Raw genomic sequence first — 25,558 nt, forward strand, 5'->3', positions numbered from 1 at the left:
CTATTGTGCCTGTGTTGGGAGTGGAAGGCAGGGGTTAAATGAACCCCTGTTTGCTAAAAGCACCCAAGAACAGCAGGAAAATTTAAAAAAAAAAAAACATTACATGCCTGCATGTCAGATGTCATGCAAAACAAATGGGGAAGTGACTAACAGCCCCTTCAGCCACATCGGAAGTTGCTGAAAGTTAAAGCAAATAAAATGGACTGTGCCTCTCATACTTACATGACTGCAAAGATTTTTGCAAATGTAGCATTATGTTATTCAGTAAATGCTTTGGACATTTTCTTTTAATTTCTGCAGTCAGGCACCTTTTCACCTAATATGATACTGTAGACTAAGATGAACCAAACAAAAACAACCCATAGTCAGCAGTGAGAAAGTTCAGAAATTTGGGTCTGGTATTTTCCTTGGCATTTCTTTGCCTGCAAATACGCAAGACAGAACTTTCTTGGCTGTTTGTACATACCTGCTAAGGACTGATCTTCCTCAAAGGAGAACCTGGGCCTCTGCAGGGGCCATAACCAGCACAGACAGGCAGTCACTTTAAACATGGACCCAACACTGCTGTTATTTCCAGAACATATTATTTATGAAAATCTGTTTATATACAGAGGTGGTATTTCTATGAGCATGTTGATATACTGTGACCCTGCTGAGTATTTATGTATTTTTGGGTAATGTGTTTGCATGTTGTGACTATTAATGCTGAGTTCATCAGATATAACAGGAAGGAAGAGTTAGTTGCATGATCTCTTCATGTGAAATTGTTAACATCTGCCAATCAGGAAACTTAAGGAAGTTCAAAAGCAGTAAGGGAAATGATAAAGTGACCAGCTTTCTAACTTGCAGCATTTGTTACTTAATACTGTCATGCAGTAAAGCAAAGCAAACAGGGAGAGCAGAACATTTCCAGATTCCTGCATGTGACTACAACTACACGTTAAAACGTCCTTGTTGCTGTGAACCAAAATCAAACAAGAAAAATTAGGAGAGTTTTTCAAGAGGAGGTAAGTCTCTCTATGTTGTGTGTTGATTTTTTTAGTGCCACAGAAGGTTTTTTGCAGGATACAAATATTTTCTAGGCATTGTTGGTACAGTCATATTTGCACGAGTACAAAATGTGCACATGTACAAATTTGCACATGTACAAATTAGTGTCCTTCAAGTTTAAGGAATTCTATAGAATATTTCAAGGATTCTTTTACCTGTTTGATTAAAAGTAGAAATGTATAAATACAAAATTTCTAAAGATCTGTGCAAGATCCAAGGAAGACTATGAAATGTCTGTTATATATATATTGCACTATTTGACATTTTTTATCTGACATCTATTTTTCAATAACTCAAAGAAATGCTAATTTTTGTACCCTTTCTATAAATTAACTAGAAATAGGTAGATTTCTATTTCTTGGGAGGAGAAAAAAGTAAATCACAAAATCATGGGATGGATGAGGCAGGAAGGCACTTCTGGAAATTGTCCTTTCCCAATCCTTGCTTAGAGCAGGGTCAGCCTCAGCAGGTTGCTCAGGGCTTTGTCCAGTCAGTATCTCCAACACTGGAGACTTCAAAGCTATCCTGGAAAACCTGTTCAAGGTGTTGACTACCTCACAGTAAAGGATGTTTTCTTGTGTTTAAATTGAATTTTCATGATTTTAGTTTTTGCCCATTGCTTCTTGTCCAGCCAGTTGTCACCACTGAGCAGAGCCTGGCTCTTCCTCATTCCCTACAGCTGGGTATTTGGGCACATAGATATCATCCTGCTGAGCCTTCATCTCTCTGGGATGAACAATCCCATATTTCTCAGCCTCTTCTCATGTGTCAGAGCCCTTTTGCTGGATTCCCTCCTGCAGCTCCATGTCTTTCTTCTCCTGGGGATCCCAGAACAAGACTGGGCACTCCAGGAGCCCTCCCTTGACCGGCTGGCAGCACTGTGCCTCGTGCAGCCCAGGGTGCCTTTGGTCTTCTGCTCTGCAAGGGCACACCATCGGCCCTGGGTCAGCCCGTGCTCTTTGTAAGATGCTCTCCAGGTGGATCTCAGCCTCTGCTGGTGCCAGGGGGTATTCCTCCCCAAGCAGAGGACTCAGCACCTTCCTTTGCTGAATTCCAAAAGGTTCTTGTCGTCCCATTTCTCCGGCTTCTCCAGGTCCCTCTGAAGCAAAGATAGTCACATAGCACCCACTTCTCCCAGTTTTGTATCATCCACAGGAATCAGAATACTGATCTAAAAACTGAAATAGTTGTATTTAGGCAGCAATTTGATAATAACATTTCTTTGCATACGTTGTAATATTTCTATTCCTATTTCAATGCTTCCAGGAAGGCTTAGCTAGTGTATGATATTCTCCATATCTCAGCAATGTATAAGTATCCCTTTATCCTCACATTACCATATGAGTAAAATATAAAGTTTCATTTCTGGAAGAGTGTCATGGGCAGGAGTAATTTTCCCAGAGACACTGAAGCAAATAAGTCACTGGTCTCAGGTGACATTTTCTGGTGCCATCCTGCACTCACAGCCTAAGAGCAAAGACAATAGACTGAGAGGATAAGAATTGAGAGTGCTCAAGTCAGTATTTAGTGCATGATTTCTGTGGAAACCACTACAGGCTACCTGACAGTATTTTATTTCTGACACATTGATAAGGTGGATAGACTGGGCTTATAACAAACTGCCCTGGAGTGAGCTAAGAGTTGAGGTGTCTGGAAAAGAGGTGCTTGAGCACCCCTGGGGCTCTCCCCTGTGTAGTAGGATAGACACACACTTCTGAGGCTGCCCAGGGGAGAAAGAAGAAAGAAGAAAGCCAGAAAAAAATCATCCAGTTTGGGCATTTTCATCCCAATAAGTTCTATTTTGATGAAATATGAGGACATATAGCTTACAGCAGAATATGTATGGTCCTTCTGGTCTGATCCTCCAAATAACACTCACAATCATTTTGACATGAGTGTTCTTTCTGGCACCTTGAGTACTGAGGTGACTTCAGTCCAGAGAGAGCTTTACCACACCTGTCTGAAGAAGACCAGTCTGGAAGAGAGTGGAGGTCTTGGATGCAGAAAATTCCTAAAAATATGATTGGAAATTCCTAAAAATACGATTGGAGCCACTTGTTTGGCCACTGTACAGGAGGTCTGGATTGCTCAGCTGAATGGCTCAGGGCTCACCACAGCTCCTACATTGCCCATCCTGCCTCCAATCAGAGAAAAAACAGAGCACCTGGCTATATGTTGGGGCATTCAGCTGGAATGGCCATTTCTTATGAGGAAAGGCAATGCTTACAGGCCCTGCTATTCCCACTGCATATCCAATGAAATGTCCAGAGTGTGGAGACAATGATGCCAGCAAACACTTCTCTAAGCAGAGAGGGCTGTGGATGATTCCTATGGCAGTGTCCCAGATAAGCATTTCCATGAGAAAGCATGAAGGGTACCGGCAATATGGGGCTGCATTCATGTGTAGAAAACCTGAGAGAGATTTTGAAAGAACAGGAGTAATCAGAACAGAGAGGGAGATCACAAGAAAAATGAAACAGAAAATAAAGGAAAGGTGAGCAGACAGTTGCCAAAGAATAGGAAAACAAATGCCTAGAAAAGGAACATGAGGAAAGGAAGGGGAAAGTGTTGAGTGACTGAACAGAATGGCCAAAACAGAGAAAATATGATTAAGAAGCTAACTGGAAGGACAACAGGTCTCAAGGTTCTCACGTGCATTGCTGGGGTGGTCCCTGAGAGCATGGGAAAGTGGAAATAACTGTTGAGACAATATCTCACAGAGCATTCAATGGCCAGTCCTCCATACTGCTTGTACTTGAGATTCTTCAGTATCACTTCACAGCAGCCTAGGCCACATCCTTACTGCAGAATGATGATTTACAAATATGGATGCTGCAAGAGATAAGCAGGTTAGAGTGAAGAGTCTGTCTCTGTTGCAACCCCAAGACCCAGCTTCAATCCTGGGGGTGTGATGGAAATGTCACATCAAGCCAATTTCCAGGAAATGTGACACGCCTTCTGAAAATATTCAAGGTTACAGAATGACTTGGAACGTCAGGGTGGTTTTTGCTTTCACCACAAGTGGAGTCAGTTTGAAATCAGCATCCTGACATAACCATAAAAATTAATATAGAAGGGCTGATTAGTAACAAAATATTACCACATTTCTCTTTTTCTTGAGTTTGTAAGAATTTAATTCAGTTTTAAAATTATCCTTAGTACTATCTGTAATCAAGAAAATTGCTGCTACAAAGTTGCACTGCTAGGTAGTGCTAAAGCAAATGAAAATTTAACCAGAGTTGCTTCTTCATGTAGAAAAAAAAAAGAAAAAAAAGCTGGGAATAGAGAAATCTTTTCCAAAGAGTTTTAACCTCCTTGGAGAAAAGAAAAATTGTCATAAGATGAGCAATGTTTGACAAGAGCTGATGCCAGTCCTCCATACTACATGAACAAATGTAGAGTCATCCTTTGCAAGTGCTCACACTTCCTTAGAAATTTAAATTGCCTACAGTGATCTGGAACATCTGACTCCTTGGTTTCTGACACTGAAGCAAGATAAAATTTGAAGTAGACTATTTTGTATGGATGGAAAACTGTAAGACCAGTGGGAGTTATGTAGCTGGAAAAGTGGAGACCCATTTGTGACAGGAATAAACACTGTGGTGCCCTGACCTTGGCTGGCCACCAGCTGCCCACCAAGCTGCTCTCTCACTCCCTCCCTCTTCCTCATTCTCTACTTCCCCTCAGCAGACAATATCCAGCCATTCCCTGGGACAGGGGGCTGCAGTACACATGGCAGTTTCTTTGGAATTCAAATGTCTGGACAAAAATGCCTCATCCCATCCCAATCCTCCTTTCTCCCAGGTTTTATTGCTGAACATGATGCCTATAATACGGGATATCCCTATCAGGGGGGTCAGCTGTCCTGGCCCTGTTCCCTCCCAGCCTCTGGCTCACCCCTGTCCCACTGGCCTCTGCAGAGTTGGTGGGGAGGGGTTGGAGAGACAGCCCTGGTGCTGTGCCAGCACTGCTCAGCAGCAGCCAGAACACTGCTGTGTTGTCAACACCAACCTAGCTGCTAATGCAAAGCACAGCATTGTGATGTTCTCATGATCAGGAAGCAAGAAAACCTGACTTTCTGATGGTACAGTTGGGATAGATATGTGGGAAAAAGTAATTGCCAGTCATGGTCTCTGCACTGAATACAGTAAGTGTATTTATCATCATGAGAGTCCATGGCCTCTTTATCTCAAATTACTTTGTTATGGGCAGTATCATGGCTATTCAGTTAGTTCAAAGAAGAGGTGCCTGAAGCACATCCTCTGCTTGGCTTTTCTAAAGAATATTTTTAAAAAATTAAGTTTTGCAAAACCAAAATACTTCAACATTATTTTCCTTTATTTTTTTTAATATTCTCCTTTTTCCTTCTGAAGGTTTCATTGTCTCTTTCCAGAGAAGGAAATATGTTTGATACTCCAGGACTCATTTGTATGATTTTGTGGTATATGATGCTGTTTCATCCCTTGCATGCTGACATCCAGTGCATGGACTGTAAGTACATTTTTGCAGATATAATCTGAGAAACAAGGTTTAACTCTTCATTTATCAGAGATACTTGCAATGAAACTCGCAGTTGCTGTCTTAAGCCTGACAGGTACCATCCTCTGTATTCAACAAAAGCAATAGCATATCCTTAATGAACTTATGCTGCAACACTTTCAGCAGAGACACAGGAATCCCCTATTACAAATGTGAGTGTGGACTGGAGAAAATTTGAACTGTCCTGGCAGAGCAGCAGGAACTTCTCTGAGTACAGATGTATCATCATGAACAGAGGCATGGAATATATGCCCACAGAGGTAAACTTGCTATTCATTGAGGGAAATCATTGTTTTTATAAATAATTGTCCTTTTATCAATTTCACTTACATTGAAAAAAATGAATGTTGCAGATAACATCTGACATGTGGCTGTTTGCAGTCTACAGCTTGATCTCTTGGGGGCTGTGGGAAGCCATCAGCAATGCCTGGGTGTATTTACTGTGAGATGAGCACCCAATGCATACTAAAGAATTGAAATTCTGACAGGAAGAAAGTGATAGCCTGAACTGCAGCTATGTTGAATCATGAGTAGGGATGTAGCTGCTGAAAAAAAGGGGCTGTGAGATTAAGTGAGACTTCTAGAGACTTTAAAGAGACATAGCAAGAGACCTCCCACAAAAAAAAAGAAAAAAAATAAAATCCCAGAAACACTGCCATGGATTATGGTTATCTTAAATTCTTCACTTGTTTCCCAGTAAACTGGATCCTGCCTGTAGCACAGGCTATGTTATAAACCCACATTATCAAAAGAGTAAAATAGGAAGCTCAGTGGAGATAAAGATAGTTTATTTAGCCTAGCAAAGCAGGTACCTTAGAAATACACAGTACAAAATACATCACATCTTTATGGAAGATTATACGTATAACACCACAGACAGTTTTTAACCCCTGAACAGGTCAGATGAGGACTTTTGTTTTGCTTAATCATTCAGTTAAATTCCTTTGTGGCTCCCCTATGTATTTGCCATTTTCTTTATGCCACTCCTAAAATACTTACACAGTAGTGTAGCATCCAACTCCTGAGCTGCAAAGCTTTTTGTGTAGTTATGTTTTTGATTCCTCAGTTCCATTCTATATCACCCTTGAGTGCTAAAGGAGAGAGCTGGTTTTGGTACCAAATACATGCATATACATGGAATTGCAGTCCTGAGTTGCACTTGCATAGCCAGTCTCATCTAACATCAGAAGAGAAAAAGCAGAGAAATAAAATACCATGTTCTCTTTACAGGCGGATAGCCCACTATGCAGCTTTCCACTGGAACTACACATGCCTATGCACAAAGGGCTAACCTTTGTCATTGAAGTGCCAAACACAAACATCTCAAAACAATGCAGCTTTCTCCCTGGAGGTAATGTATGTGGTCTGGCTAAGGTTTTATGTATTTGCAGTCTTTTAAAGGTAAACACTGCTTTAGAAACAGTTACTTACATAGTAGGCAACTGCTATATTTTCTATTAAAAGCTTTTTTTTCCAGATCTGTTAAAATTATTTGCTCTGTAATAAATGTCTCCATCATTCTGCAAGAGATGTATTACAACAAATGTATCCATAAATGCATTATTCTCTTTTATACTAAGGCTCCAAAATGCTAATAAATTACAGTGGTTTAAGGGTAGAGTCAAATAACACTTCTGGCTGTTACAAATTAAAATGTTAGTACTTACTGGACTGCTGATGAGTTTGTTGTGACCCATTTTGCCTTCCTTCTCAGCTCAGAGTTCTCCATTAAAATTCCCCAGCCAGCAGGGGTGCAGCAGTTGTGTGTAACTGGGGTATTTCAGACATGACAGAAGTGATGGATTAGCAGCTTTCTCATGTCTGAGCAGGGAAAATGCTCGCTGCTCTTCTCTTCCTGTGGATTTGTCAGCAGAAACATTCATGGTGACCCTCAAAATACAAGCCAGAACACCCAAAACTTCAGTGTGTCTCCCCTGCCTTCCAAGTGTGCAGCTTTCCCAGAGGATTCCCCTGCTCTTCCATAAGGTTGCCCTCTTTATTGGGCACTGGAGAGGGATGGAGTCAGTAGCACAGGAAGCCTCCATGCTCTCACTGGATTTAGGGCATAGGACAGTAAGAAGCAGAAAAGTGGTTGAAGAAGAGAGGAAGAGGCTGAGCATGCCTGCCCAGCCCAGCCATGAGGAACCTCCAAAAGCAACGAGGTTCCTGTTTCAATGTGCTCCAGAAAACAAAAGAACAAGTCACTGTCACCCACATGAAGGTGGAAAGAACTAAGGAGGAGCCTGCTTGATTGGAGAGCAGGAAAAAGTCCAACCTCACTTTAAAAGTCTCAGCTTTTTAAATACTCTGTGTAAACATGTCAGGAGTAGTTTCCTGGGTGTTACTTGCAAAGGGAAAAATACTTATCTTTTTAGCAGCATGGATGGTATTAAAAGGCAATGTGCCTTCCTTTACTTGTGGAATGCTTCACTGACAGGTTTCACAGTTCAGAGGCAGTTAAAGTGGAGTGACAGTAGAGTTTTCTCTCAGTTGTCACTCCTAACCCAAGCGATAGCAGCAGGTGTCTAACAGAGCTGAGTGTGTGCCATGATCCTCCAGCTTGGAGGACTCCCATGATTTTTCCTCACCATGGATATTCCTGGGTTTGCAGGCATGAAGGGCTCAGCCATTGAAAACTTCTCCTGTGTGATTTATAACATCTTCCTCATGAACTGCACTTGGCAGGCAGGAAGGAATGCTCCAGCAGACACACAGTATTTTCTCTACTGGCAGCATTCAAGGTAAGTAGGTCTGCTTGAGACAGGGAAGTCTGAATTCTCACTCAGTACATCACAGTGCTCATGTTTAACTAAAATTCTTTGCTGTATGCAGAGATGAAGAGGACGTGGAATGTGCGCTTTACATTAAAGATGAAAATTTCAGAAATGTGGGATGCATTTTCCAAAACGTGAGCATAGGGGATGAAAAAGCTTACTTCCTGGTGAATGGGTCTAGCAACAACTCCCTGATCCAGTTCTATGATGAGTACATTGCCCTGTATAACATTGGTAAGTAATTTAGCATTTTACTTTATTACTCTTTTATAAAATAAGGAAGTGGGGATTTTTTCTTGAAAAGCATATTAAAACGAAGTCTGTAGCTGTTGCACGATCTGCACTGCAGGGCAGACTTTGCTTCCAACAGCTGACAGAATACAGCTCCAAAACTTGACTAAAACAAGCAGAGGCAGCCTGAAAAAACTGCTGAGACAAGAGGTGTGCACATAGTCATGGATTCCAAGTAACGAAACACAATGGTTAGATTTTTAAGGCCACCTCTCCTAAGCGCTTATTTTACCATCCCATAATTTCACACCTCTCTGAGAGCCACAAGAGCTACATGTCCTAAAACCAGAGTGAGGTTCAGCTTCCAAATTAGGACTCTGTTAGTTAAATATGTGGGTACCTCTCTGAGTTAGGTGTTTAAGCCCCAAGAGAAATCAGGTCACCCTGAGTCAACTACATTATAGGCACTCCAATTCAGATGTCTTGAATGCATCATGAATAATACCACACACAAAAAAACTTCCTTCCTTTTTCCCATGGAAACTTGCATTGTCAATGTGAGGTTGGAAAACAGATGTAGAAGAAAATGGCACTCTGCTGATTGCACTAGTGAATTACACAAAATCTTTCATACCTTTTCTTTACATGAACTTCATTTACTTCAGATGTCCAAAAACTGCAGTGATATACTCTCAAGTTTTGGTTAGGTATTTTACTGCTGTTTACCAGATAACTTCAGTTAGCACTAGGAGCCCACAGCTGTACATCAGCTGCCTCACCTTCACACGCATTTTGCTGTGAAGGCATGAGTTGTAGCTGCTTACTGACCATGCTTATATTAATTATTCCATTTTTTCCCCAGAAATACTCACTGCTCCAATAAATGTCACTGCCCATTGTACCAGAGATCCTATGGGTTGCATAATTATGTGGCATCCACCCCTTACAAGTCATGTGGAAAACACAAAGTGTTTTCAGTATGAAATTAGCATACAAAATAAGGTAAAAAACAATTTCTTGGTTTGTGTTTGGTACTGTACCTTTGCTCACGCATATCTATAATATGTACATTTCTGACTTCTTTATTTGCTAATTTTTCTCTCATAAGCTGTAGTTTCCTCCTGCTACAGTTTTCCTGGTCTCATATCCCACCTGTCATGAATTTCTGCAGCTCAGGGGCTTACTATGACAGCAACTGCTCAGCCACAAGACCATTACAGGAAAGACCAGCTAAGGGTTATACATAAATATACAACTGCAATAAAGCACCACATCATAAATCTATTTTTTTTATTAAAAACAAGACCAACAGCTTGCAGGCTGTTTGGATTACCTGGATTCTGTATCTTCCACACATTAATAGTATTTACCTTGGTACCTGTTGGTACAAGGAGCAATTGAAGCAATGCTGCTTTCCAGCTGGTTGGCATAATTGACAGTAAGATCTTGTGTGAAATGCTTATGAAGTTCTACATGAATATATAGATCACAATATAGCAATATTGCCAAAACATTTATTTGAAAGAAATACATATTAAGTCTTGTTTCCTGCGCCACAATCAGAATGGGTGGGGTTCAGTGTAGATTTCTACATCTGAGTAGGAAATTCATCTCCTAGGCTGAGACACCTTAATGTAGGTGTCTGCACAGGAGCAGGGATATCTCCTAAGGGTCAGTGTCCATCAGGGCTCCCTGCTGTGGAGCAGCAGGTGCCTCACAGCCCTTGAGGTGCTGAAGGTACCAGCAGCACTGACATGGAGATGGCAGCCACAGCTCACACCTTCCAGGAGGCACCAACAGAGGCAAGGCAGCTAAAGCAGCACGACACACCTAAGGTACGGGCAACTCATTTGCACCCTGCTCATTCCCAGCACAGGCTGATGAGTTCCATCACATCCTAAGCTAAAAGCACTCAGCTGACAGTGAGTGATGGGGAAATGCTAGTCTGCTTTACAGTCAAAGACACACTGTGGGTGTGTTTTCCTTAATGAGACATTCCTTCCAGTTATACCTTTCTGACTTTTCCATAATGTTGGCTATGCTGATATTACATGGGATAGATGTTTCCAGGACCTCAGCTTTTCAATCCTTTCGTACTAAAAGTCACTGCTGTTGAATTCGTTCACTCATTTTTGAACCTATCATTTTCTTCAAAATTTTCAGGTTCTTTGATCCAGGTCAATGTTTGATTCCAGTTGATTAAGTTTTGATTGCATAGGATATGTAAGCAGCTCTTCACAGAAAGCCCCTGAGCATGGATAAGTCTAACAGAGACTTTGACAGGAAGGAGGGCAAATTCACTATTCACATCAATTTTCACAAACTATTGTGAAATCACAGGTTCCAGATCTGCTGTGTTTGTAGGATGATGTGATTGCTTGTGTAATTTGGATATGGATGAGAACGCATAGTGTATATATATAAATACCCTTAGTAGTAAATACAGCTTCTCACATCTACTGATAAATAATTAATATTTCCTTCCTTTTCTAAAAGGAAATGTAGGAAGACAAAACTGAATAAAATTCAGGGACATTACTGGAGAATATTATCTGATTGATTTTTCAGTTGAAAATAACTTATGGTCTTCAAAAGCAAGAAAATGAGAACAATCTAGAGAAATATTTGATTGATAAAAAATAATAAAAATTAAGATTTGTCTTTGTTTTGCAGGATGAGCCCACAGAAGAGAAAAAGCTTTCTCATGTAAGTATTCTTGTCACATACAAATTTGTACTTTTGCCTACTTAAGCATGTAAATACCATTACAGAAAATACACTTACTTATAGAACTATAGGTTTTGTATCAATGTAGCAATGAGAATTCAGAAAAATATGTTCCTGTGATATCTTTAAGTGTAAACCTAATATATCCATTTTGGATGGAGTAGGCAAATTTTTCCATGCATTTCACAAAACTTCATACATTCCGTCCATTGCATAAATAGATTTTGTTAATGACAGATGTAACATTTTGCTTGCTAAAAACCTGAAACACTCTTTCTCATTGGAATAATATCACTGATAGCTCAGGACAGCTAGGCAAAGGGAGCACAACAATCTTCAAAACCTGGGGAATTTAATAAATACTGTCAGTCTGCCCTCAACAAATGAGTGGTCTTCTAAGCCTTGGAAGGGCTTGACAGATTCCAGACTTTGTATAAAGTATTCTGAGGCCAAATATAACTTATCTGTTATTGTATTCTCTCAAGAACATTAAATCTTTTTAGCAATGACCAACACCATCCATGCCTGTTTAATCTCCATGAAGGTTGCAAGGGGATTTTACAGGGTACTTCTTCAACTCCTGCTTTGTGTCTTCAGATTTCTTTAGGATCCACAAACATGGACACCAAAAAAAAAATAAAAAGTGTCCATAAAGCATAATAAAAGAAATCAAAGACAAAATAAACTTTAAAAAAATAACCTTAAAAAACCAGGTAGTTTTGCTGGCGAGATAGTACATACCTAAAAAAAATCTTACAAATTATTTTTTTTAGAAACCGTAACAGGAAATTTACCCAAAACCTTTGTTAATGTTTGCCTATGAGGTGAAATGCAGAGTCTGATCACTTTCCTTTTAGGTAAGCAATGACAGATATGAATTCCAAAATTACAATGAGAAAAAAAGATACATTCTGAAAATCAGAGCACGTGGAAATAACTGTCTTGTCAGCTTAAACTGGGGGGAATGGAGTGAACCCATCGAGTTTGGTAAGACTATGAATTTTTTTTCCACTATTACTTTGTTTGCTTCCCTTTCTTCCTCACAGTCACAGAAATGAATAAAATCTTAATTTTTACCCAATTACATGGAAGGAACTGGATGGATTTTATTAATGGGAGAAGTAGCTCCAATAGTCTGGCAGGAGAGCCTTTGATTAGCTGGGATTGTGAAGGCAGCAGCTGCTCAGATGCCAGGGCCACAGAAACAGAGACAAACCCACCCTTGTCTTTGGTCTGCTGTGATGAGGCTGCCTCTCTGTTATCTTAAGTTTTTACATGAATATCATCCCCTTCCTTCTGCATCTTTCTTTTTACCCTTAACACTAATTTTGCTCTATTAATTGTTCTGTAAGTCTGTTTATTCTTGTCTCTTTCCAGAATTTAAAAAAATTCTCAAAATTTTTATTCTCTAATTTTTAAACATTTGAAAATATTTAAAATGTATCAAGTCTATCTGCATTTTTGGACAAAATTCTATAATAAAGTCAAGTTGAAGTCCTTTAGACCATCCAAGAAATGTAGTGAAATTCACATTCATTGCATCATGCAGTCACAAAGGCAGCTTTTTACCATGCTAAAATATTTCTCTCTCTTTCCTGCTTCAGGTCAAGGGAAAGATTACTTTATTTTTGTGATTTTATTTCTGATTGTACTTGGAACAATCTCAATTACACTTGTCCTGTATTGTCTTTTCAAAAGGTAAATCAACTTTTTTTCTGTAGACACTGACAGAGTATTATCTATATGAAACACATTCCTATAACCTCCTACTTTCCTACCTGCAAATTAAAATAATCTGACTGTCAATGTCATGAACTATTACCACCAGGATTGCTGTGGATGGTCCTTTGGCATGCAAAATCACTAAGTGGAAAAGGTGGAAAGGATGTTGAAGTTATTAAGTAATTGATTCTACCAGATCCTAAAAAAGCTTTTTTGTACTTATGTTTAAGCATTTAATATCCAGGTTGCTTTGAAGCCATTGGCTATATACAGTACAGACAAGAGGGAATGCAAATTAACATATTCTTATTTTGAGAAAACTTCTCACTCAGGGGTGAAAGTTATGTCATATGATTTATTCAAAGTAACTTATTAATAACTTATTTTTTGTGATTCTAATCACAAAATAAATTTTAATAACCCAAATGCTAACTGTAATAATAGTTATCCACCAGTTACCCCACTGAAAATATTTTCTCATTTAATTTGTAGAGCAATAGATAGTAATACTTGAAAGTAAAAAATGTCCTTAAGTTACACCACAAAAAGTTTGTATAAGTTATATTAGCAGAATTTTCAACTTCTCCACAATCCCATTTTCTACCCAAAGGTACTGCAGTTTCAAGAACCTATTTCCTCCCATACCACAACCAAGAGACAAATTCAATGCATTAACTGATGAAGATATCCAGGTATGATTTCTTCTCAATTCAGTCAAATTTGTTAACTACAAACCACAACAGGCCAAAGACTAGAAGAGCTGACTTATAAAAAGAAGTGTTAACATTTGGTCCAAAACTAATCTCTGTCACGCAAGCTATTCTGCTTTGAAACCTGAAATGCTCTATGCCAACACTGAAACAAAAGATTGTCCTGAAGATATTTGCAGACATATTTTAAGATCAGAATTTACGCCTTTACTGAGTGTAAATTTATTGTAATTTCTGTGTGTACCAGCTTTGCAAGGTTGCTGTTCATACTTTAAAAAGACCCAAAGTGAGGATACATTTTCCATTAGTATTTCCATTAGTTTTCAAACACCAATGGTCATAATATAATGTGAATATATATTTCATAAACCTGACCTACACCCATGAAAAAATCCTGTCACACTTAGTGCAAATCAACAAGGCTGGAAAGACTTAAGAGTTAAACTAACCTTCCTCTTGCTTCAACACAGGATTTGCAATTTCAGGGTTTTGTGTAAATTGTATTTGACCAATTTACTGTAGTATCCCTGTGCAGCTTATTCTGCATGTTTATTTAGCCTTACTTTAAAAAAGCCTTTTAAATAGCTTGGTTTAATGCACCTAAAATCCATTACTTTTTACCCTTATTCCTCTCCTGTTTACAGTATCTTACACACTTGCACACTGTCAACAGCAAGTAACTCTCTGTCCATCTGCACACATCACGACAACCAGGCTTCAAACCATTCCTGCTTGGCTAAAGCAAGGACATTCTTGAAGTCAGTAAATCAGGTTAGTCATTAATTGCCTAAAATTCAGTGGGCAACACCATGCATTCCAATGAGGATTCCAAAAGTGACACATATATTTGCCTTCAATTGTTTACAAAGAATCCTCAAATCTCTGACTACTAAAACTCTCCAGTTTTGGTAACTATATACCAGCTTGCTGTCCTGATTAATTTGTGTTTGGCCCTACCACCTTTGGCTTTCACAGAAAGTAGGCAGGACTGTGACTTAGATAGGTTTCCTCATACACCTTAAGTCATAAATACCTGGTTTCTCACTTCCTACCAGGCAGCCAGAGCTAAGGCTACAGAGCACCAGCAGCATTCCACAGTCCATCACATTAAATAATATAGCTAGGAAAGTAACAAGCCCTTTTTGTAAAATTGCATAGTGATTGTTTGCTTTTCCTGAACTTGAGTGGCTTCCCAATTCCTGTGCATAGCCACTACCAAACACACTCAAATCATTCCCCTACAACCCAGAGGCCTTTGTGGATGAGGTTTGCAATCTGTGGCTCAGGCACTTCCATGCAGGGAGCAATGCAGCAGCAGCAGCTGCCAGAGTTAAATGAAGCCCTCGCATTACCTAACACTTGCCAACCGCCGCTGTGAAGATAATTCATACGATTTTGACATGTTTAAACAGTTTGATCTACTCCTAAAATCTAATTTTATTTTACCTCTTCTCTCCGAAGTCAGTGCCTTTAACATTGATTGAATGTTGTAATTCTTTAAAGTTATTAAAATAACACAGTACAAAAAGTACATTTTCAAAAGCTCTCCTCCACTGAATAGCAAACACTCTCCCTGACATTTAATGCTAATGGATTTTTGAGCTGTTTTGAAACGTGCAGTATCCTTTGCTAATCACACCTTTTTAAATTTTGCATTTCCTCATTTTCCTCTATTTACTCAACGACCTTTCACATTTTCTAATTCTTTTCCCCTATTACACAACTTTTTCTGAGATAGCTAGAAAAGCTCATGATTAAAAAAACCTAACTTTCTGCACTGCATCCTTAAAACACTCACATTAAAGAACTGCCAATTTTATTTCCTTTAAGATCCTACCAAATCATTCAGTGCATCAGACAACTTGCACTCCTCTAATCCATTCTATTTTACTCATTTTACTACAGATCAATGATTTTCTAGTCACTCTCCTAATTTGCTTTCCTCACCATTACAGAGTTTTATCATCTCTTGCTTGGAGTTAAATATAGTCCAAGAACTTGCAAGATACACTCTGTGCACTTTCCTTGGAGAACAGTAAAGTAGCCCAAAACACCATGACCACAAAGCCCTGCAGAGCTTTACCCATTCTTCAGCTTTCCTAGAAAAGAAGTTTCTAGAACACCCTGGTTTGATGTTCCACAACATACTCTCAGTACAAGAGCAAGCTTGCTTTTTTAACCTGTTTTTCCCATCAGTACTACCCCTCCCTTTTTTCTTTTCTTTTTAGTTATTTATCTTCCCTCAAAACTTTAAACTCCAAGTGCTCTATGAGTACTACAATCTTACCTAGCAGCAGGCACTCTCCTAGAACCCCAGGTTAGCCAATGTAAAAATGTGTGATAGCAACCAAAATATTTTATCTACATGCCAAGCCAATTCCTACATATGGAAAATTCAGCCAATACTGGCTGAATAAATTCCTTCTATTTTCTCTAAGGTTGTCCAGTGTCTAAACCAGCTTCTGTTCTTTCTCCTGCTGACAGCTAGTACTGCTCAGACATATTGAAACATTCTTTAACTGTTTTTAAAACGGTTTTCGCCTGCCTTGCAATCATTTATTAAGTATTAAAAGACCAAGATGGGATGCCTTTGGTACTGCTGAAACTAATGTTCAGAATGATACCAGCTTATAGTCTACTGCATGATACAAAATTTTCTTTCCCTTTAGACAGAATATGTAAATCTACCAACAAAAAGTCATACTGAGAAAATAACTACAATTGAGGAGTGATCCGACTTTCCAAAAACACACCTGATTCCCCAACATGAAAGAAAATTATGGATCCTGCTGACAAGTACTTCAAACCAGTCAATAAAAGAATATAATCACCTACAGAACTGTTTGCCTCCTTAAAATCCACTTAAATTGAGCAGATTAAAAAAAGGGAGAAAAATCAGTGAAATTTGTTCTTTTCCTTTTGTTCAAACCCACAATGCCTGGCAACTAAGCTTTTCTGCAAGCACCTACTTTGAAGAAATGCTTGAACCTTGCTAAGAGGTTTTTCACAATGTGAGACAAGCCCTCTTAGCCAGAATGAAGCTGCTACTACTTGTCGTCATTGCTATGAAGCTTCTTGCCTCTCATTATAATGATTTCCTGTAGGCTGACAGCCTTGCTGTATAATGCCACAGCAATTATACTGTAATTTTTATATGCCCAGTTATTTTCTAAAGCACAAACCCAGCTATTTAGAATGTGTTAAAATTTGCTCTTTGGTCTTCCAATCAGTACCACCAAGCTGTCCCAATATGTGCAATTAAGTTTATGCAAGAACAAAAAATAAAATTATACTTGTCAAATGTAATTATTTATACTGGTCTTAGTCAGGCATTTCATGAGCTCAGTATTGCAACTGTAAATAGACCTCTGCAACACTGTGATCCTGTGCAGCTTTAGTACATACTTCAGTAACACAAATAGCATTGAAAGCCTTCAAAAAAATCTAACAGTTGTGAGAAATGAAATAAAATCTAGTATTTAATGGCTAGATCTTAAATGTAAAACTTCCTCACAAATGCATTTTAGTTTCTCCCTTTAAAGGGTGCAAATGCTACTTCCAACACCTTTTAAAAATAATATAGGCTTTAGATGCCAGTATTTTCTTTTAGAAATGCTGGATGTTTTCCTGTTTATACTATTCAAAATGAATGAATTCCAGTGTTTCAATAAGACAGAGAACAAATGTTTTTTTTAAAAGTCTCATTTATTGTTTGCCTCTTACATCCCTAAACTGCATCACACACTGGAAATTGCTGCTGCATGACTAAGGGAAGCCATATATTAAAAATAAAAAAAATCTGAACACCACAAATTAGTTCATATTCAATGTACAGCATAAGGAAATTGCAGTTCGAGTTTAACTCTGCATCCTGGTTTAGAGCAAATTTGGGAGGTTTTGTTTTTTTTCCTATTTCTTTTGGTTAAGCCTTGTTCTGAAGGAGAGATTGGGTGTGAAAGTCCTTCCCTGTCAGGGGCTGCTGAAGAAACCACATTTGGCTTCTCTCACAAAGCTTGGGCTCACTCACAAGGAGGTATCCCATAATCATCTCTACTCTTGCAAGGCACTGATACAGAAAGAAACCTGATTAATGCTTTTTTATAGACAAAATGTCTTCCCCTCTCCCTCAGAGAACTGACTGGCAGGGTTAACACCAAATGCCCTGCCTGCACGAGAGGGAGCTGCTACTGCCACACAGGATGCAAGAACACTTGCAGCAGGTACATGAAGTCTGCCAGTAGCCTGTGTACAAAGTAGCTGTGTAATGTCCTTACATTCTCATACAGATGTTGAAAGCAGTGCTTGTGCAACAGTGAAAGGAAAAAAGTACACTCAGGAGGAAGGTAATAACCAGCCAAAGCCAAGCAGGTAATTTAAATACTCCATCTTGAATAGCAATCTCAGAAGGCACACAGAAGAACTCAAGACAGCTCAGCCTTCAATGAGTCATACAGTGACACTTTTTCTTTCTCAAGATATAGGGAGAGCTCCTCAAACATCAAAATTAACACCTTGTTTTCCTCTACTGGTCCCTCTAGGATGCCTTTGCAGATTACAAAGTACAAAAGATTATATACATAGGAAGAACAGCACATAGGTATTACATTATCTCAAAGAGCAGTTATGAGAAATTACTCAATCTGGTCTTCTGACCATCCCTAAACATCAATTAATACTGAAGGCTGACCTACTCTGATCTATTATTTTACAGCTACATAGAAGCACACACATTCCCTCCCCACAACCCTTCAACTTCACCTATTGGACTGCAACTCATTTCAGATTAAATTCAAGCTTCCACAGAGCCACTGACCACTGCTACAGATGAGGCCAAACAGTGCCTGAATGGCACTATCAATATTTCCAACCTGCAGCAACAATACAATACACAGGTCACTCAGAAGTTGAAGGCATTTACTGGGTTCCTGGGTTTTTGCATGAATGCCATGATGCTTTCCATACTGATTTGACCAAAAATTATTTATTTTAGGCTGTTTTACCAAGGGCAAGAGCATTACTTTTCACCAGTCCTTGGTACTTTGGGTTTTCCTAGCACTACAACTGAACCCCCACCCCATAATTTTACATCATAGAAGTTGTAAATAAATTTTTAAGAATCATGCAAAAAGCCACTTGCAGCAGCCCATCATACACTATCAGGCACAAAGAATGGGAGTGGTTTCTATTAGTATAACCCATGCTTGCCCACCCCTCCTCTCTAAATATCTCACATTTAATTATTTTTTTAAAAAGCTTATTTGTGTAAAGGTATCAGAGGACCCATAATCTGAAACAAGTTTTGAAATACAAGAGGCTTTTCCAAAGCTTTTATGTAATAATTTCAACACAGACCGAGTAAGTATGTTTATTGTTTTACAGCAGAATGCCCCAATTTAAGAACAAAGTTGCTAGATGTTCAGCTGTGCAAAATGGTACATAGTGCTTCAGTACAAGTGGAAAAAAACATGATTTGTTAGCAAACGCTTTCAAATACAATTTTATGGTCCTATAAGATAGGACTTGAAACTGAAGGCTGATCCACAGGCAAATGATAGTTTTTCTGCCTAAATTGGACCTAACAACTTTGGACCCAGAACCAACGCCACTCATTCCTTACTGCTGTAAAGAAAAGCTGTCACACTGAATTGCCAGATTCAGTGTTTTCACGCGTGTTACAGAGAAGTGGATCAGCCCTCTATGTCAGTTTCCAGCCCCATCTGCAAGTATCATCTGGCTCCGATAAATAAGACTCACAGGAATTTCTTGAAGGTCAATGGTCCATAATGGTAGTTATTCTACATGATCTGCTCAACTTGATTTCCAATTCTATTTAGGCTGTTTAAATTACTTTCTTGAATTCATCGTACAGCACAAGCACGAAAGCACCCCCCATGCCTCTGAGAACATTAGACCATGCACCCTTGAAGAAGGCCTTTCCTCCTTCATCCCTTGCAATCTTCCGCCAGCAGTCAATTGTTCCAGAGTACATGATATCAGCTGCAGGAAAAGAGCAAAGAGTTATTCTTAATCCCTATTTCATCTCAGGTAATTTTAACATTCGCCCCTTGTTTCACTAAACTGCTTTGTGATGTCCCAAATCACAACTGAAAAATGCAACACAATACTTGCTAAAACTATTATGCCTCCTTTTTAATATCTTTGTTTAATCAAACAATGCAAACAGGCAGTCCATTTTTTTAAATTTCACGTTCCATAATGAAAAATCCTCAGCATAAATCCTGATCTCAGGTTGAGCCTTACTGCATTTCCTCATTTGAGTACAATATAATAAGCCAGATTCATGGAACAACGAACTGTAACTCAGGATGGCTACTAGTAGAAAAACAACTCCATCTTGTTAATGCTGTTTTACAAAGCATTGACAGCTGTGTGGATTTGCAGCCTACCTCCTTTGCGTCCTGACTGCATCATCATGCGACGCCGCACTGTGTCGAAAGGATAGGAGACCACGCCAGCCACAGCAGTCACTGTCTGGGCAATCATCCAGCTGATAACAATGTGAGTATTCCTGGGATCTGGGAGCATGCCTGCAGGAAAACAAAAACAGCAATTAGCTTTTCACCTTGCACATCCTCCTCTGGTTCACTCCCTGCATGACAGCTATTTTACTAGATAAGCTAGTATAAAACACTGTAGAACCCATACTTTAAATAAAACTGCAGCAAAACACTTCACAAAATTTAAACATACTGAAGCCATATTTACAAGGCTTTCTTCTCAGTAATCACAGTAGGTTACAACTTAAGCACAAGCATTCTTTTTAGACTGGCATGAGAAGACTTGACTATTCACTATGCTTTTAGTAAAGAACCATCACTAAATTAAGTCACTGTCCCTGTGGGTAACATTGCATTACAAACTAGCATCAATGGCTTATTTCCCCAAATGTCAAGCTTAAAAATTATTTTGCAAAACCACTGTCCAATCCCATTCAGCCACACACACTTGGACTGGTCCAGTGTAACTTCATTATGCACTGAACATAAAAGAAATTATACTAATAGTGTCTGGTTAGCAACATACTCTCCTGGCCTTAGGAGCAACTGCTTGAAGTACAAAACCAGTACCTGCAGGTAGGCTGCTGTGATTAACACAAGTTTTCCCTTGTATACAGCAGTGTCACAGATGTAGCACTGATATCCCCCTTCACCTTCAAATATCCAAAACCAGACAATACAATTCTAAAAACAGGCTTTCCAGATCCCCTCTGAAGTATTACCTTTTGCTGTATCATAGATCCCAAAGTAGGCAGCTCTATAGATGATGATGCCTTGGACAGAGACATTGAACCCTTGGTACAAGCCACGCACACCATCAGACTTGGTGATTTTGACTAGACAGTCCCCGAGACCAGAGAATTCTCTGTCTGCACCAGCTTTTCCAACATCAGCAGCCAGACGGGTTCTTGCAAAATCCAGGGGGTAGACAAAGCAGAGGGAAGTGGCTCCAGCTGCACCACCAGATGCCAGGTTACCAGCAAAATACCTCCAGAACTGAGTGTGCTTGTCTACACCTCCCAAAAACACCTGCTTATACTTATCCTTGAAGGCAAAATTAAGAGCTTGAGTTGGGAAGTATCTGATGACATTTGCCAGGTTTCCTCGCCAGAAGGACAGCACTCCTTGTTCCTTTGGAATACGCACTACACAATCGATGATACCCTTGTACTGCTTATCAGCAGCAATCTGTTTGCTCGCATGTTGCACCTGCAAATAAAAACACAGATATTGATCACTTTTCCTGACAGGTCTGTGCTGCAGCTGGGCTTAAACCTGCTTCCACTATAAAACAAAGCTGTTAATTCTGAGTGGCCATTGTTGTTATTTTAAAGAAAAAGACTTAAAATTGCTTCCAAGCTTTCTCAGAAATCAGGACTTGGCAAATCAAGAATAGAAAACCGGAAGCAATTCCTCTATAACTTCCTGAAAGGAGACTGCAGCAAGGTGGGGGCCAGCCTCTTCTCCCAGGCAACTAGTGACAGGACAAGAGAATACAGCCTCAAGCTGTGCCAAGGAAGGTTTAGGAGAAACTAGGGGAGGAATTTCTTTAGACAAAAGGTGATTTGACTTCGGAATGGACTGCCTAGGGACTGGTGAAGCAACCATCCCTAGAGGTGTTTAAGACTGAACATGGCACTTAGTGCCACAGTCTACTTTAAATCAGACTACGTGGCATTAGGTTGGGCTCCATGATCTTCCTGTGGTCTTTACCAAACTGACTCTGTGAGGTGCAAGGGCAAGTATAAGACAAATACATAGGGCATACATAGAGGTGCGAGCCTTTATTGACAAAGACGGGCCTTTGGTGGGAATCTCCTGAGAGCCGCGTTAGGCGACAGAGCTGCCCGCCCGAGGGACAGGGGCTGAGGGTGAGTGAGGAGCGGCCAGCCCCGGGGCCAGAGCCGGGCCGGCGCGAAGGTCACTCGAGTCACCTTGGGGCGCCACCGGGTCACGCCGGGCCGCGCGCGCCGGCCGCGCCCCGGCTCCGCCCCGCCCGCGGCCCAATCGCGGCCCGGGCGCGCATCACGTGAAGGCCGCCAAGATGGCGGCGGAGAGCGGCCGCCCTCCCCTCCCCGCCATGCCCTCGGCGCCGGCAGCGGGGGCGGCAGGAAGTGACACCAGCGGCGGCCGCCCCCCTCGGCCCGGCTCGGCCCTCCCTCCCCGCCCCGCATGGCGGAACCGGCTTCGGCTTCCCCGCCGCCGCTCACGTGACCTCCCGGCCAGCCGCCGCCGCCTCCTGGCTCGCGCCCTTTGTCCCCGCTGGCCGCGGCCCCCGCCCCCGCCCGTCCCTCTGTCCTCGCCCGGCCCGGCCCCGCGGGGACAGAGAGGGCGCTGCCCACGCCACCCGTTCTCGCCGACGCCGCTGACCTGGAGCAAGAGCTTGACCCGCTCGATGGGCGCCACCGCCGTCTTGCTGATGGCGGCGGCGACGCCGCCCGCCAGAAAGTCCTTGAGGAAGGAGATGGCCTGGTCCGCCATGTTCGCGCCGCGCCGGAGCCGCCGGGAGGGAAACGCTGCTGCCGCTCAAGCCGAAAGGGCGGGAGCGGCCTCGCGCATGGGCTTAATGCCGGGCCGCGCCGGACACGCCCCCCCTCCCCATTGGCCAGCCCGCCCTGGGGGCGGGGCTTGCGACGAAAGGGCCCCGCCCCCGCCCCTCCCCTCGCCCTCCGCCCCGCTGCGGCGCCAGTGTCGCAGCGCCGCGTCACCCGGGCCGGCTGGCCCGCTACCGCCACCGCCCCGCCACCGTCACCGCTACCGACCCGGCCCCGCCACCGGCCCGGCCCGGCCCCCGCGGGGCAGCCTGCGGGTCCGCCGCTGCCCACACCACTACGGTCGCCTTCCCAAGCGCTCTCCGCGATCGCTTTGTGCCGCTGCCAGTAGCGCCCGCAGCCGCCTGCACAGCCCCGTACCGCCCGGCACGCACGCTCTGCGGAGGGGTCTGCTCGGGCTGGACCGATGGGCGCTACTTGTATGAGGTTCTACAAGAGCAAATGCCAAATGCACTTGGGTGACAACAACCCCGTGGCCGACTGGCTGGAAAACTGCCCCGCGTAAAAGGGACGGGGGTGCTGGTGACAGCATCAGAAAATGTGCCAGTGTGTGCCCAGGAGGCCAGGAAAGTCAGTGGCATCCTGGCTAAGAGGAGCAGGGCAGTAATCCTGCCCCTGCACTCAGCACTGTTGAAGCCACTTCTCGAGTACTGTGCCCAGTTCTGAGCCCTTTAATCCAGGAAGGATATTGAGGTGTTGGAGAGGATCCAGATAGGGCAATAGAGCTGGTGAAGGGTCTGAAGCACAAATCCTGTAAGAAGCGACTGAGGGAGCTGGGGCTGGTTAGCCTGGAGAAAAGAAGGATCGGGGTGACCTTATTGGTCTCTAGAACCACCCAAAAGGAGGCTGTAGCCAGGTGAGAGTTGGCCTCTTCTCCCAGGCAACCAGCAACAGAAGAGGAAACAATCTTCAGCTGTGCCAGGGGAGGGTTAGGTTGAATGTTAGGAGGAATTTTGTTACAGGAGTGGTGAGACAATGGAATGGACTGTCCAGGGAAGTGGTGTAGTCAAAGTCCCTTGGTTTACCTAAGGAAAGAGTAGATGTGGCACTCGGTGCCATGATCTGCTGACCTGGTTTTGGGTCAGAGGTTGTACTTGATGATCTGAGATTTCTTTTCCTACATAAGTGATTCTGTGATTCTGACTCTGTGAAGCTGAGTGTGAGCTGCTGGAGCACTGGCTTTGGGGTGTGGGTCTGTGGGCCCAGGCTGCAGTCAATGAGCAGCACAAGCAAGTGAACTGGAGGCTCTTTCTGCAGCATCTTTCTGCTGGAAGCCAGTCTAGGAGGGAGACACAGCTTTCTGCATCGGGTCCCTGTGGGGCAGCAGCAGCTGTCAGGTGGAGGGCAGCAGATTTCAGGCACTGTCAGTTTTGTTCGACGCTCACCACACTCTGGGTAATGCTGATCCATGGCATATCCTTGTTCCCAAATTCTGTTCCCACCTCCTCCTTAGCACTGCCACTGCCTAGGGTCACATCACTGGGCTTTTCTGTATGTCACTGAACTGATCCAAGACAATGGACTTAGCTGCAGTTTCCTGTGGGACAACAGAGGAACAATAGGACAGGGTGGTTCCAGCTTCTTGTATGGGCACTCAAAGTTAGATGTTGTGAAAACCTCCCCTGCAGGCTGTCACAGCAAGCACTCATGGCAGGGACTCAGGCCCTACCAAGACAGGCCTGGTTTCCATCACTAACTTTGCTAATTTTACTGTATGCTGAAATTGATATTTTGAACGTAACTATCAAACTTCTGTCTGAAATTATATGAATTCTTTCTAAAATGTGTTGAAATTGTTCTAGCTGGAGGGCATTAGTTCACATCACTTGCTTTCACTCTTTGTGAGTGTTCCCAACCAAAGTCAGTAAGGCCAAACCTTTTTTTTAAGCAGATGACTGGTGAACCACAAAGCTGCAGTAGCTGAGGTGCCAGTAACCACTGCTTACACATGTATGTACTTTGCAGGATTTCAAAATGAGCATGTCTCTCACGAGGGCATGTTGTGAGAAAAGGTGACAGGCATCGCCTTTGTCTCTGCTCTAGTACAAGATATGTCACTATACTTTTTTTTTGCACACCAGAAGATCAAAAGTAAACTGTGTGCTCTTCTGAAGCATAATACAGAGAGACTGAAGTGACTCCTGTGCTCACAGAGGGTTAAATACATAGGGTGTTAGAAGACCATTTTCTGAACATAATTTATGAAATGCTGTGGTACATTCACTCATTCAGGGAGGCACACACAGTGTGGTAATTTTTCCTTTTAAAAAAGCTCAGAACTGAATGTTAATACTCTCTTAGCACAATACTTGTCTCCAAGACTGAGATTTTGTTCACGATAAAATTTTCTATTGATTTAAAAAGAACTTCATATTCTAAGACTCTCGAGTATCATCAGTGTGAAAAATGAAGGTAAAAGGCACATAATTTGTAATGGGGAACTTGTTCAGTCTGTAGTTGTCATGTTCTGTTCAGCTTGGGAGCTCCCCTGCACATGACTGGGGGAAATCCTTTTTTCTCCATCACCATGCTTTTTCTTCTGTTTCTTCACCTTTTTTTCCTCATCTCATATTCTGCTATCCATTTTTATAAGAGCTCACAAATTAAGAAGGGCTAAAAAGGTATAGGATGATGTTCTTGAAACAAACTCGGTGCCCTCAGATTTAATATCAAATTACAATCACAGAGGAAACTTGTGCTTTTATATAACTGCCTTTTTTTGGAAGCCTCTCTCA

At 41.7% G+C, this 25,558-nt stretch overlaps 2 protein-coding genes across 2 annotated transcripts; one reads left to right on the forward strand and one right to left on the reverse strand.

The window, feature by feature from the left end:
• The first annotated feature begins 5,453 nt into the window (after window positions 1-5,453).
• On the forward strand, window positions 5,454-17,376 carry LOC131095967 (granulocyte-macrophage colony-stimulating factor receptor subunit alpha-like). The gene is made up of 11 exons (XM_058044166.1): window positions 5,454-5,541; window positions 5,713-5,849; window positions 6,820-6,940; window positions 8,201-8,330; window positions 8,422-8,597; window positions 9,457-9,596; window positions 11,268-11,300; window positions 12,179-12,308; window positions 12,926-13,019; window positions 13,654-13,735; window positions 16,423-17,376. Exons 1-11 carry the CDS (start codon window positions 5,454-5,456, stop codon window positions 16,483-16,485), a joined length of 1,194 nt encoding a protein of 397 aa, XP_057900149.1. The 3' UTR covers window positions 16,486-17,376.
• A 1,727-nt stretch (window positions 17,377-19,103) lies between these two features.
• SLC25A6 (solute carrier family 25 member 6) lies at window positions 19,104-22,820 on the reverse strand. The gene is made up of 4 exons (XM_058044179.1): window positions 22,642-22,820; window positions 20,994-21,480; window positions 20,161-20,301; window positions 19,104-19,750 (listed from the first exon to the last, which is right to left on the reverse strand). Exons 1-4 carry the CDS (start codon window positions 22,750-22,752, stop codon window positions 19,593-19,595), a joined length of 897 nt encoding a protein of 298 aa, XP_057900162.1. The 5' UTR covers window positions 22,753-22,820; the 3' UTR covers window positions 19,104-19,592.
• Between the last annotated feature and the right edge of the window lie 2,738 nt (window positions 22,821-25,558).

Source organism: Melospiza georgiana, chromosome 2 (assembly GCF_028018845.1).
Source record: "Melospiza georgiana isolate bMelGeo1 chromosome 2, bMelGeo1.pri, whole genome shotgun sequence".
Taxonomy (NCBI): Eukaryota; Metazoa; Chordata; class Aves; order Passeriformes; family Passerellidae; genus Melospiza; species Melospiza georgiana.